Consider the following 11,324-nt stretch of genomic DNA (forward strand, 5'->3'; position numbering starts at 1 on the left):
GGGTCGCTTGGACGCGACCGCCGCCCTCCAGGAGCACCACCCCACCCCCCCCTCCGCGCGCGCGCGCGCGCAAACAACGCCCACCGCGCCCGAAAAGCGACAGGGGTCTGGAAACCTCTGCGGTCGAGTCTAAAGGATCTCAACCTACAGGCCTCCCCCAGTCAGCGACCTGAAGCCAGTTGGTGGCCAGGGCAGGGGGATCGGAGAAGTCAGCGCCCCCCCCCCCACCAACTTGGGCCCTGCCATCTACCGCTGGCACCCCGAGATCCCCCCACCTTCCAGAGCGTTCAGGGGATTCCAATGGATCAATTCATTGTGTGTGGACTCCCATCCCCCCTATTGCCTCCCAGGGAGCTCCTGGGCCCCAGAGTCCGGGAGAAATCCGGGGAGTCCATGCCATTCTCCTGGCTGGAGAAGCACCCAGGACTTTGGTCCCACAGGGTGGGGAGGGGGGTGCGGCGCGGACTGAGAGAGAGAGAGAGAGAGAGAGAGAGAGAGAGTGTGTGTGTGTGTGTGTGTGTGTGTGTGTGTATTTCTGATGGCTGCTGCAGCCATATCCAGCCGCAGGGGACCAACTAGGTGACCCTGGGAGCTACTTTCTCTGAGGCCATACAGCCTCGGTACCTATGCCTGCGATGAGGGGCACACAGCAGGTGCTTAGGAATGTGGGCTAGGGCCGGGAGGTGGCAGACTGGGGGCACTGATGGGGGAACTGTGACTCGAAGTGGGGGCTCGGAGTGGAGCCACCCCCACCAGCCTCCCAGCGTGAACCACGGGTTAGGGAGGGCGGTGGGGGCTATAAACAGATTTATTAGGGGCCTCAGGCAAATCCACAGGGTCCCCTCCCTCCTACTACCACCAACGACCGAGATGTCCCCAAGATGTCCCCTCGTGCCCACAAGCGTCCGCCGTGTCCAGCCGGGCCCCTGCTACAAGAGGTTCACCGTGGCCACCACCTGCTTGCAGCCAGTGACGGCGAACTCGCGGCCGGCCACGCGGTAGTACTTAAGCTGCGCGGCCAGGAGCTCGGCCCGGGCCTGCTCCGGGAAGAAGCCCTCCCCGGCCATCTCGTCCCGGAAGCAGTTGACCACGGCCCGCTTGTCCAGCAGCAGCAAGGGCACGATGGCCGCGGCCTGCCACAGCGGGTGCTCGCGGACCAGGAGCGCCCGCAGGCCGGCGCGCAGCTCCTCCTCGGCCCGCACGGCGGCCACCGCATCCCAGTCGCCGTGAGCACCGCGGGCGCCGTCGGGGCGCGGGGGCAGCGCGCGGGACGCGTTCTGCAGCACGAAGCGCGTGATTTCCGCGCCGCCCGCGCTGCTGAGGAGCACGTAGATGGCGTTGTGGAAGTGGTGGGCGCGCTGCGGCTGCAGGAAGCCGTGCAGCTCGTCCAGCAGCGCCAGGGGCAGGAGCTCCGCCTCATCCAGCACCACGAGCGGGGTCTTCTCCTCCGCTTCGGCCCGCTCCACCACGCCGGCCACCAGCCGGGCCAGCTCCTCACGGCAGTCCTGCGCAGCGCGCCCCTTGGGGCAGTGGTGCCGCGCGTGGTACTGCAGCACGAGCGCGCCGTCCTCAAGCACCGCGCGGAAGTGGCGCGCCAGCAGGCGGCCCACGTGGCTCTTGCCCACGCCGCTGGGCCCGTGCAGCGCCAGAAGCAGCGGGCGGCTGTGCACGTGCGTGGCCAGGTAGTCCCGCAGCAGCGCCACGATGCGCCCCACGGCGGCCGGCTGCCCGAACACGGCGCGCTGCAGCGCCTTCTCCAGCCCGTCGAGGTCGTAGCGCTGCGCGTTATCGTCCAGGTTCTCGATGGCGTTGAGCACCTGGAAGCCCACGATGGCCACGAGCAGCAGGAGGCAGCGCTGCGCGCGGCTGCGGCGCTCCGCGTGAGGCCGGTACTTGCGCGAGGTCTCCGGGTAGAGCACCACACGGCTGCGTCGGCGCCTCTTGCGCGGCGTTCTGGACGGCGGCTCCGGGACGTCGAAGGTGAAGAACCGGGGCTGGTCCGGGTCAGCGTGCGGCGCCCCGGGCGCGGAAGCCGACCCCGAGCCGGGCGGCTGGGGGCGCCGCTTGCGCAGGAGGCACACGCGGCGGCGCAGACGGACCACTGCGCGCAGCGGCGCGATCACGCTCGGGCGGGGGACGCCGGGGCCCGCGGCCTCCAGACTGGGCTGGCCGCTGTCCATGGCGCGGGGGCGGCGCTCCGCATGCAGGTCGCCCTCCCTGCAACAGGAAGATGGGGAGGGTCTCCAGACGTCGGCATGGCCGACTGGGACCCTTCCCTGGAGCGACGTCCCTCCTCTGGGAGGTCCCCAGGGAGTGCGGAGCGCTGGGGGAAGGGTGACTCCTGGTGCCGGCCTCGCCCGGCTGACCAGGAAGCGGCTCCCCGCAGGGCCCCATGCAAATCTCTCGGGTCCTCCCAGGAACAGCCGCGGGCCTGGAGGAAGTGGCGGCGCGGGGAGGGCGCAGCTTATCGGGCAACCACCCGGCTTCCTGGAGAAGTCGGTGCTAGCTGGCGCCGATTAGGGGTAAAGAAGGGTCAAGGCCCGGCCCCGCTGCCCATCCCTCCCTCCCTCCCTCCCGCCCCGCCCGCAGCTCGGCCTGCCAGGCGCCAGGGGCTCTCAGAGTCCCAAGTGGGAACCAAGGGGAGCAGGGACGCTGGCACCGCCAGAATCCAGAGACATCCCCCGTGCACTTAAGAACAGTTGGGGGGGGGGGGGTCGATCAGGAACTTCTGCTTTTGAGAATGGGCCCAGGCCTCCCACCCCCCACACCCCCAAAACAGGGATCCTCCCTGCACCCCAGTGAACACACATGGAGTGGCAGCAGAGAGCCCCCAGACACTAGTAGGGTGGGGTGCAAAGACAAGAGCCAGAGGAGGAAAAGGGCCACTGAGGAGACAGAGCTGAAGAAAGGACTGATGCCCTGGTCTCCAACCCACCCCATACCTGCAGCTGAGTCAGGTTAAGTTCCTGCTGGCCCCCAGCCCACCAAGGGCAGCCCCCTGCAGAGGCCAGATGCTGAGGCCGCAACTCAGGACACAGAAAATACCAGCTTCCTGCCGAGGGTCCCGATGGGGTCAGGGGCCTGGCTGGCAAGCTCAGGCCTGGAGGGGTAGCAGCACCTGCAGGTCCCGGGAGCCTTAGGTCGGGAGGAAACTCTGGGGAGGTTTCCGCTTCTCTGCAAAGGAAGTGAGTCAGGGGTGTGGCAAGTGGGCGGGACTTAGGCTGGATGGAGGCGCCAGACGGAGAGCCTGGCTGGCTGGCCCAGGTCCCCTGGCTGGCCATCAGGTCACCTACCCTCCTCAGCCCTGCAGCCCTCCTGGCTGTCCAGGCCCAGGTCACCTGGCAAGGCTTGGGGCATCCCCTCCCCAGAGATCCCACAGACTCCTGCATCTCAGTCTAGCTTCCAAGGAACCCCTGCCTCCCCAGGGGCACTGGCACCTGATCCCCCACATGGAGTGGAGTAGGGCAAGAGCGGAGAGGGTGGGCCGGGCCCCTCTGCCCAGCTGGGTGCCCCCAGTCCCTTCCTATTCCCCTCTCCCCCACCTCCCTCTCCTCCCCTCCTGACCCCAACCTGGGGTCATTTCGTTTTCCCCTCCTCCCCTCCCAGGGACTGGGGCTCCATCCCATCTCCCTCTCCTCTTCCCCTGCAACCCCCCCCCCCAGCCTCCTAGAGCCCTCCCATCCCAAGGATAACACACTGGAACAGAAATTCTAGCCCTGGGGTTAGACCCCCATGTGTAGCTCAGGGTCCTGGTCAGGGAGCAAATTTACCAAGAACAATTTACCAAGAACAAAGGACTTAGGCAAAGAAGTGACAGGAGGGGGCTTGTGTGGCCCTGCCCCCCGCCCTAGTCCCATCTCTGCACAGTCGGCCCTCCTGAATGACCTTCTGCTCTTCTCATTCTGACCGACGGAGCTGGGCCCTTCCAGGCCCAGAAGCACCTCTCCTGGGCCCAGACCCGTCTGCAGCCCTCCCTAAGACTGGGCCCATCAAGCAGTCCGGCTAGTCTGGTGCTGCCTCCCTCAGTTCCCGAGCCCTTCGGCCGTCCTGCCTGTGGTCCCTCGACCTCACCCCCTTAGCCTCCCTTTGCCCACACACTGCCTCTGTCCCCTCTCCTAACTCTTCTTCGCCTCACAGTGGCACCAGGCACATCATGCATCAGGGAAGTGTTGGTCACGGGGCTGGAGAGTTCCCATTGTCTCCAGAATATGGGATTCCCAGGCCTCTGGTGATGCATGTTCCTGCCTGCCCTTGAGTCTGGTGCCCTCGGGCAGGGTCACTGCTTCTCTACATCCTCCCATCCAGCCCTGGGGCCTGGCTCCCAGGACCGGCTGCCCTCCTCTGTGCGGGGCAGGTGCGTGCGGCCTTGGGCCCCCTACCCACCACGTGGCCTGGCAGTACTCTCGGCCTTCCTGGGACCAGTGGGGGGGAGGGGGAGGACACTGTCCAGGCCCTCCCCACACCCCACGATCCCAGCATAGGGGGGTGGGGGTGGGGTCCTGCCTGAATCTCTGCTTCCTAAGGAAAAAAGGGAAAGGGACTACCCCTCAGCATGTGCACCCACAGACGTCTCCCCCCTGCTCCCAGGGGCAGGGCCAAGCATCCAGACCCTGGCCCCCAAAGCAGAAGTGTCCTTAAGAAGATACCTACCTACTTATACTACGCCCACCCCTCAGGCGTGCCCATAAACAGCGCACCCACTGGATTTACCCAAACACCTTTTATTTACATAAGTCAAAGTCTCACTGTGCAACAGTCCCTCACTTGGCCAAGTGCGGGTGCGACTGAGTAAGAGGGAGCACACCCCTCCAAGGGTAAACTGAGGCAGCCAGTCGGTGGCCTGGGCTTTCCTCAGCCACACCTGCTACATGGGGCGCTGCTGGCCAGTGGGGGAGCAACTTCCTGCCTCTGGGGCTCTGGGTCAGCCAGCCGGTCCCGGGTGAAACACTCAGACGCTCCTCGGAAGCCAGGTTCGTTCTGCAGATGACCGGACTCAGCACACTGCATGATTCTGCCCGTCTGTGCCAACAAGCCTGGGCCCACCCCTCCCCCTTGGCTCGGCACGTGTCCCCCTCCCACCCTCGCCCCATGGAAAACAGGTGGCTTTTTCCTAATTCCAACTACTGCCAATCTGCCTCCCCTCCCACGGCCTGGAATGAGTTCAAGCGGCCAGGAGGGGCAGAGCAGACCCAGAGCTGTGCTCCACAGAACCAGACGGGGACCCACGAGGAGCGAAAACACGATCCCGTTCCCGTGGACAACACACACCTCCCAGGACCCAGTTCGTGGGGAGGCGGAGGCGCAGAAGGGGGCCCCACGTGCAGGAGGTCCCAGGGTGGGGGGTGCTCCGCTCCGCCAGCCCCACCCCCCTAGTGGCCCGCCCGCCCCCAGGAGAGACGGGGTCCCGTGCTTGCAATGGCAGGGGAGCTCCTCCTGGCCAGCCACGGCCCCACCGGGGGCCTTGCCCAGTCCCAAGCAGCCCCAGGTGAAGGCTCAGAGCCCAGCCGGAGTGGACACGGCGGGGAGGGGCAACTCCAGGGCCGGAGTCTCCGCGGCCTGGGCCGGGCTGGGCTTCCGGTGCTCCAGCTGCTCCAGCCGCTCACCGAGCTGAGAGTAAAGTTCCTTCACGGCCTCTCCGCTCTGCAGGGGGGAAAGTGTGTGGTTGGGGCAGCCCCTCCCCGCCGGGCCGCATGGGGGCGGGGCGGGGCGGGCGGCACAGGCCCGGGAGGCAGGGCACCCACCTGGCCCGTGGGCTCCAGCGCCTTCCGCAGGGCTTCCAGCCTGGACGGGGCCACCCGGTGGTGCAGGTGGATGAGGAGCCGCAGCACGTGGCGCTGCACGTTCTCCTTCCTGGAAGAGGCCACAGCAGCGCGGCGGGTAGGCGGAGCCCAGAACCGACCCCCGCCCCCGCCCGCCTGAGGTGCCACAAGCGCGCCCCGAGGCCCGCAGGGTGCAGGCACCTGGGCGAGGCCGTGAGGAGGAAGCCATCGAAGAGGCTCCTGCAGAAGTCCTCCAGGGCAAACTCGTCGGCCAACAGCGCCAAGTTCCCCATGAGCAGGTGCAGGAAGATGTCCCCAAACGCCAGGTCGCCAAAGGTCTCCACTGCAAACACAGGTGTCAGCCCCGCTCAGCCCGCCGCCCCCGCCCCTGGATGGGCCAACGGGGAGGCCGCGGAGCAGCAGCGCCCCCTGAGGACGGGGTGCCCGGTTTTCCTGCAGCCAGAACCGGGCCGCACCAGGAGGAGGCAGGGGCGGCCAGCCGCCCCCACGGAAGCAGAGAAGCAGGGCTGTGGGGGTGAGGGTCGGGGTGGGGAGGGCACGGGAGCCTGCTGCCCGTGGTTCTGCCCCATGGCCAAGGGACTTTGGACTAAGTGGACTCGAGAAGAGGGAGAAACTGAACAGACTGGAACTAGAAAAGAAACAGGAAAGTGCCACGGCACCGGCGCCTGAGTTCTACCAGACTGCGAGCTACGTGGTTCTAGAAGAAAGACAACAAAAGGAAAGATTTTCATTTTTTGAAGGCACAGACTCCAAAAACTAATTTAATCAAAAAAAAACAAAAAACAAAAAACAAAAAAAACAACCTAAAATAATCAGCAAAAGTAACTACCAACATATCTCACTGATGACCAGAGACAGAGTGCACAGCAAACAAGGCCGACGACCCAGCTGGAGGGCAGCAGGTCACGGGGAGGGGGGGGGGACACACATGGGGACACAAGTGCCACAGCAGCCACTAGAGAAGTGCTGACAGGGAGCTGTGACCATGGCACTATCTGAGCCCCAGGCGCCACTGAATGCCACGGGGAGGCCCGGGCACCATCAGATGCAGCTGGGCTGTGCCCCCACCACATGTGACCAGAGCCCCCGCTGACCTCACGGCCTGGGGCACTTTACAGGACACTCAGGCAAGGGCACGGTCGCCACCCCAGGGAACATTGCCAGCAAAGTCCCTAATGGGAAACAAATGCCCTGGTTCCAACCCTTCCCACAGAACCCTCCAGACAAGGAGAAACACGAAAGGCAGCAAGGGGACACGAGGGTGGAGGGGAGACGCTAGTTGGAGCCCTGACTTGAACTAACCACCCACATCAAATGTCACGTGACAACGAGAGATCCGTGGCCACCATCAGGCCCTGGACCCAGATGTGACCACAGCACCATTCTTTTGTAGAGACACCTGTCAAGTCCTCCGTGGGTTTACGTCCAGACCATCATCCGGGGGACGAGCGGCGCACACGGACCCCCATGCAGCAGGTGAGAGGCACTGGGCTTCACCACGCTGTGCTCTTTGCTTGTAACGTCATCAAAAAACCCCACGATAAAAAGCTAAAAAATAAACAGAAAGGAATTTTTAAAACTGACATCTGATCTTACTAGCACCCGGTAACGACAGAAGAGGACAGCGTACCCATCCTGAGCACAAGGAAAGATCTGAGTCCCAGCACCCTGGGCAGCAGCGCGTGGCTGGGAGACACCGACGCGGTGTCGGAGGCAGGGAGGGAGGAGCACTCCCTCAGCGGATGCTCCCGACGCAGGCAGGACAGCCCGCTCCTAGCTGACACCGTTAGGCGCGAGAAAGAAACAAAGGTACCGAAACGAACTGGAACGATGAGACAAACCCAAACGGCACCCTTGGAAGTCTCCAGGCTCCAGCCCCTGTGGCCCTGTGACACGTCTACATGTGGACATGCTACCTTATGTGGAAAGAAGCCCTACGACAGGAGACGACACCGCATGACCCAGGTGGGCCCGACAGCATCACAGGGAGGCGGGAGGCAGGGGGCCAGACTCAGAGGGATGTGTGGGCGGGAAAAGCCAGAAGGGTGAACCGCGAGACAAAGTCAGGAGCCGGGATGCAGGCGGCTCCTAGAAGCTGGAGGAGACCAGGAGACAGATTCTCCCCAGAGCCTCCGGAAGGAGCCAGCCTCGCCCACACCTTGCCTGTAGCCCCGGGACACTCGCTTCACCCTTCCGGCCTCCAGAGCGAGAAGAAAATAAGTTCGTGCTGTTCACGTACATGGAAACTAGATACGAAGTAAGATGCACAAATAGCTTCCTTCCTAAAGAAAACACGGGAAACGTAACACGGGCACCACCCTCAGACGTGTCAGTGACCCAGAAATGCACTTGGCTGGGAACGTGCAGGATCCTTATGAAGCAGCCTCAACACCCCAGACATGAGCCGAGCCAGCAGAGGCCCCTGGGTCTGGGCAAGCATGGGAAGGCCAGGTGCTCCCCAACACCCTTCTCCTTGCCTCCACCTGCAGCTTACTCTTGAAGGGGTCCACTCGGGCCCCACCACGAAGCAACCGGCCCCCTGGCCCCACATAGCCAGAGACCGTCGGGGGTGAGCTCTCTCAATCGTCTGAGGCCTTGAGGGGCTCCACCTCCCTCGCCAGTTAGGAGCAAATCATGGTAGCTTTTCCACCACAGCCAAAAAGATGCTTTCACAAACGGTGACGATGGCGAAGGGTGTCCGTGAAACTACCAAGCTGAGAAACTACCAAACTACCCCTGCACCAAAACCACCTCCAGAAGACAAAGACGGAGAAGCGCGCCGAGCCAGCCCCTCAGAGCTGGGACAGGGCAGGAGCCCGGGGCCCGGCACGGGGCCTGCCCGCACTCACCCAGCCCCGGCAGCAGGCGCAGGAGCGCGTTCTTGTTCCTCTGCTTGGTGATGTGCAGCACGTAGTACAGCCCCACCTCGCAGGCCATGCGGTGCTCCTGCAGGAACCTGCGCCCGGCAAGGACAGGTCACCCCTGGGCGACGCCCTCCGCACAGCCGTGGGGAGCTGGGGGGCGGGGGCGCGGCACGCCCACCCGTGCCCGTGGGGCCCATACTTGGTGAAACTCTCTGGGAGCGTGTTCGGGTACGTAACCGGGGCTTTCTCCTCAGCCGGCAGCTTCTGGTCCACGTTGAAGGTATGGTCATCGACCACGAAGGACATGAGCATGGGCAGGAACCTGGTGATGAGCTCCACCTCCTACGCCAGAGAAGACCCAGGAGCTGTCGGGCTCAGCCCCACCTTTGTCCTGCAGGGACCCCGCCCCTCGCCCGCCTGCCTGCATCTACCTTTTTCGACTTCAGCCTGAGGGCCTGTCCCTCCTTCCCACCTCCCGAGACCCCGCCCTGCCTCCTTCCCACCTCCCGAGACCCCGCCCTGCTGATCTCCCGAGGCCCCACACACCCTGCCCCACAGACCCTCTCGAGGAAGCGGTGGAAACCATCCCACCCTCGTCCCGTTACCATCTTGGGCTCCTTGAAGACCTGGCTGTCAATCATGTCCCATGCCCCCTGGCCCAGCGCCAGCAGCCTGAGCAGCAGCAGGAGATCGGGACTGTCCTGTGGGGAAACGAAGGCCTCAGCACGTGCTCACCCAAGGCTCCCCTCCACTGAAATCACTCGTTGCCTGGCAGGGTCCTTATGCCATGGCCAAACGCCTCGGCTTCCCCTGCAGCCCCCACGGCACCCACTGCCCATCGGAAGTGCTGTCATTCCGCCAACACGGGCCTGGCCACACACCCACCCAGAAGGCAGCGTGCAGCCAGCCGCCGAGCTCACCCTAGGCAGGGTCTCCTGGCCGACCAGCTCCTGCAGGTGCCTGACGGTGCTCAGCGACAGGGTGTTGATGGCAAAGGGGTCACACAGGATCATGGACAGGTCCCTGTGAGGATGAGCACACTGCGTCAACATGGTGCGGCCACGGGCGGGCTGCCCTGGCCGCTGTCCTGGGGGGAAGGCCCCTCCGCACAGAGCAAGCCCACCCACCCGCCCGCCCTGTGCTTCTTCGGCACAAAAACTTGATATTCGGAACTTATCCTTAACTTGCTCAACATACTGAAGGGCTTTAAAAGTTTTTTAAAAAATTAAGCCCCCGTTTTGGTTCTGAGGACCTGCCCCTGATGCCGTAAGCTCACGAGGGCCCCACAGAGATGGTCACAGAAAGAGCTGCAAAAGAGAGCTCGACAGAGCCGGTCCCGCCAGCGCAGCGGCCCCGGGACGGCGCTGACCACCCACCCCGGCCGCAGTCAGGCCCCGGCTCACCGAAACTCTGATAGCCTCGGCCCCAGCAGCCAGGTCTCAGCCGTGTGCACGAGCGCCAAGGCAGCTCTAAACCACACTGGAAGCAACTGCAGACACGGCCCGCTCATCCGGACACCTGTGGACAGGACCCTGGGGGCTGGGGCACCGGCACAAGGCCGGCCCTTACCCTAGGACTTGCTCCTGCCCCTTCTTCACGCCGTCAAGAAACCCCTGCAGCTCTCGGGCTCTCTTGCTGTCCACAAACCGCTCACGAATGCAGGCATCCAGGCACCAGGTAAACTGTGGGGAGGAAGCACAGCCGGGACACGGTCAGAGACCGCCGCCTCCAGACGGCTCCCGTGGTCACCGCTCAGCTGCAGCCACCACCCCGAGCCTCACGTGGGCAACAGGACCCGCAGCCTCACGTGGTCCGGGCCCGGTACGGCGCAAAGGCACCCAGGCCTGAGGTCCCACATCCCCAGCAGGCCAGGTGGTGCTCGGAGCAGGCAGTATTTGTGCTCTGTTCTCAAGGGGGTCTCCCTGGCAGCCCCCACTGCGGGACCCTGATGCCGCACAGCCCCCCGGACCTAACGCTGTCTGGGGCTGCACAGCATCCACGCGGGAGACAACAGCGGCACAGAAAGCCCCATCCCTGGAGCACACAAGTGGCCCCTGAGGGCTCTGGAGCAGGGGAGGGACAGTGGCCCAGGAAAGACCAGAGAAGACTATAGCAGGGGAATAAACAGCAGGCGAATACGGCAGACGCGGGGCCGGTGGCTCTGACTCAGGTGCCCCTAAGCCTGGGCGGCAGAGGGGGTGTGGGGACTGGCACACGGCTCGTGGCCGGATGGGAGCCGTGCGTGGGCGGCCAGAGCCCTGAAGGGGAGGAGCCGGAGGGAGGGGGAGGAGCCGGAGGGAGGGGGAGGAGCCGGAGGGAAGGGGGCGGGGCGGGCGGGCGCCACCTTATGGCAGGGGTCCACGGAGCAGATGTCCCCGACGTCCAGCTCGTGCAGGGACATGAGCAGCTCGGCCCGCAGCGTGCAGTAGTGCACGTTCCGGGTCCTCAGGAAGAGGGTCCGCAGGAACTGCAGCACCATGTCGTACAGCTTCACGTTCTTCCCCACCATCTGCGTCAGCTTCTGCACCACCTGGGGGAGGAGACCCGCGCTTCGGGTCATGACGGCCGCGGGGGCAGGACCGCCCCAGCCCGACTCTACTCCTTCCTGTGCGGGCCGTACCCAGAGTCTCCTCTGTCACAAGACGCCAGCTCTGTGTCAGGTGGTGGCCACCCTGGATCC

The 11,324-nt window shown here is 64.6% G+C and overlaps 2 protein-coding genes across 2 annotated transcripts in view; both read right to left on the bottom strand.

Moving 5' to 3' along the window:
• Positions 1-738: 738 nt before the first annotated feature.
• Positions 739-3,524, bottom strand: TOR4A (torsin family 4 member A). Its single transcript, XM_023243115.2, has 2 exons — positions 2,943-3,524; positions 739-2,217 (listed from the first exon to the last, which is right to left on the bottom strand). The coding sequence occupies exon 2, from the start codon at positions 2,178-2,180 to the stop codon at positions 930-932; it is 1,251 nt and encodes a 416-aa protein (XP_023098883.2). The 5' UTR covers positions 2,181-2,217; positions 2,943-3,524; the 3' UTR covers positions 739-929.
• Positions 3,525-4,705: 1,181 nt separating this feature from the next.
• NELFB (negative elongation factor complex member B) overlaps positions 4,706-11,324 on the bottom strand; it is an 11,445-nt gene continuing 4,826 nt past the window's right edge. The window contains exons 6-14 of the mRNA XM_023243114.2: positions 10,989-11,174; positions 10,214-10,326; positions 9,565-9,667; positions 9,250-9,345; positions 8,844-8,986; positions 8,630-8,736; positions 5,961-6,102; positions 5,742-5,850; positions 4,706-5,640 (exon numbers count right to left, since the gene is read on the bottom strand). Of these exons, the coding sequence (XP_023098882.2) occupies positions 5,494-5,640; positions 5,742-5,850; positions 5,961-6,102; positions 8,630-8,736; positions 8,844-8,986; positions 9,250-9,345; positions 9,565-9,667; positions 10,214-10,326; positions 10,989-11,174 (1,146 nt within the window). The 3' untranslated portion in view covers positions 4,706-5,493. The remainder of the gene's footprint in view (positions 5,641-5,741; positions 5,851-5,960; positions 6,103-8,629; positions 8,737-8,843; positions 8,987-9,249; positions 9,346-9,564; positions 9,668-10,213; positions 10,327-10,988; positions 11,175-11,324) is intronic.

This window comes from Felis catus, chromosome D4 (assembly GCF_018350175.1).
Source record: "Felis catus isolate Fca126 chromosome D4, F.catus_Fca126_mat1.0, whole genome shotgun sequence".
NCBI classification, from domain to species: Eukaryota; Metazoa; Chordata; class Mammalia; order Carnivora; family Felidae; genus Felis; species Felis catus.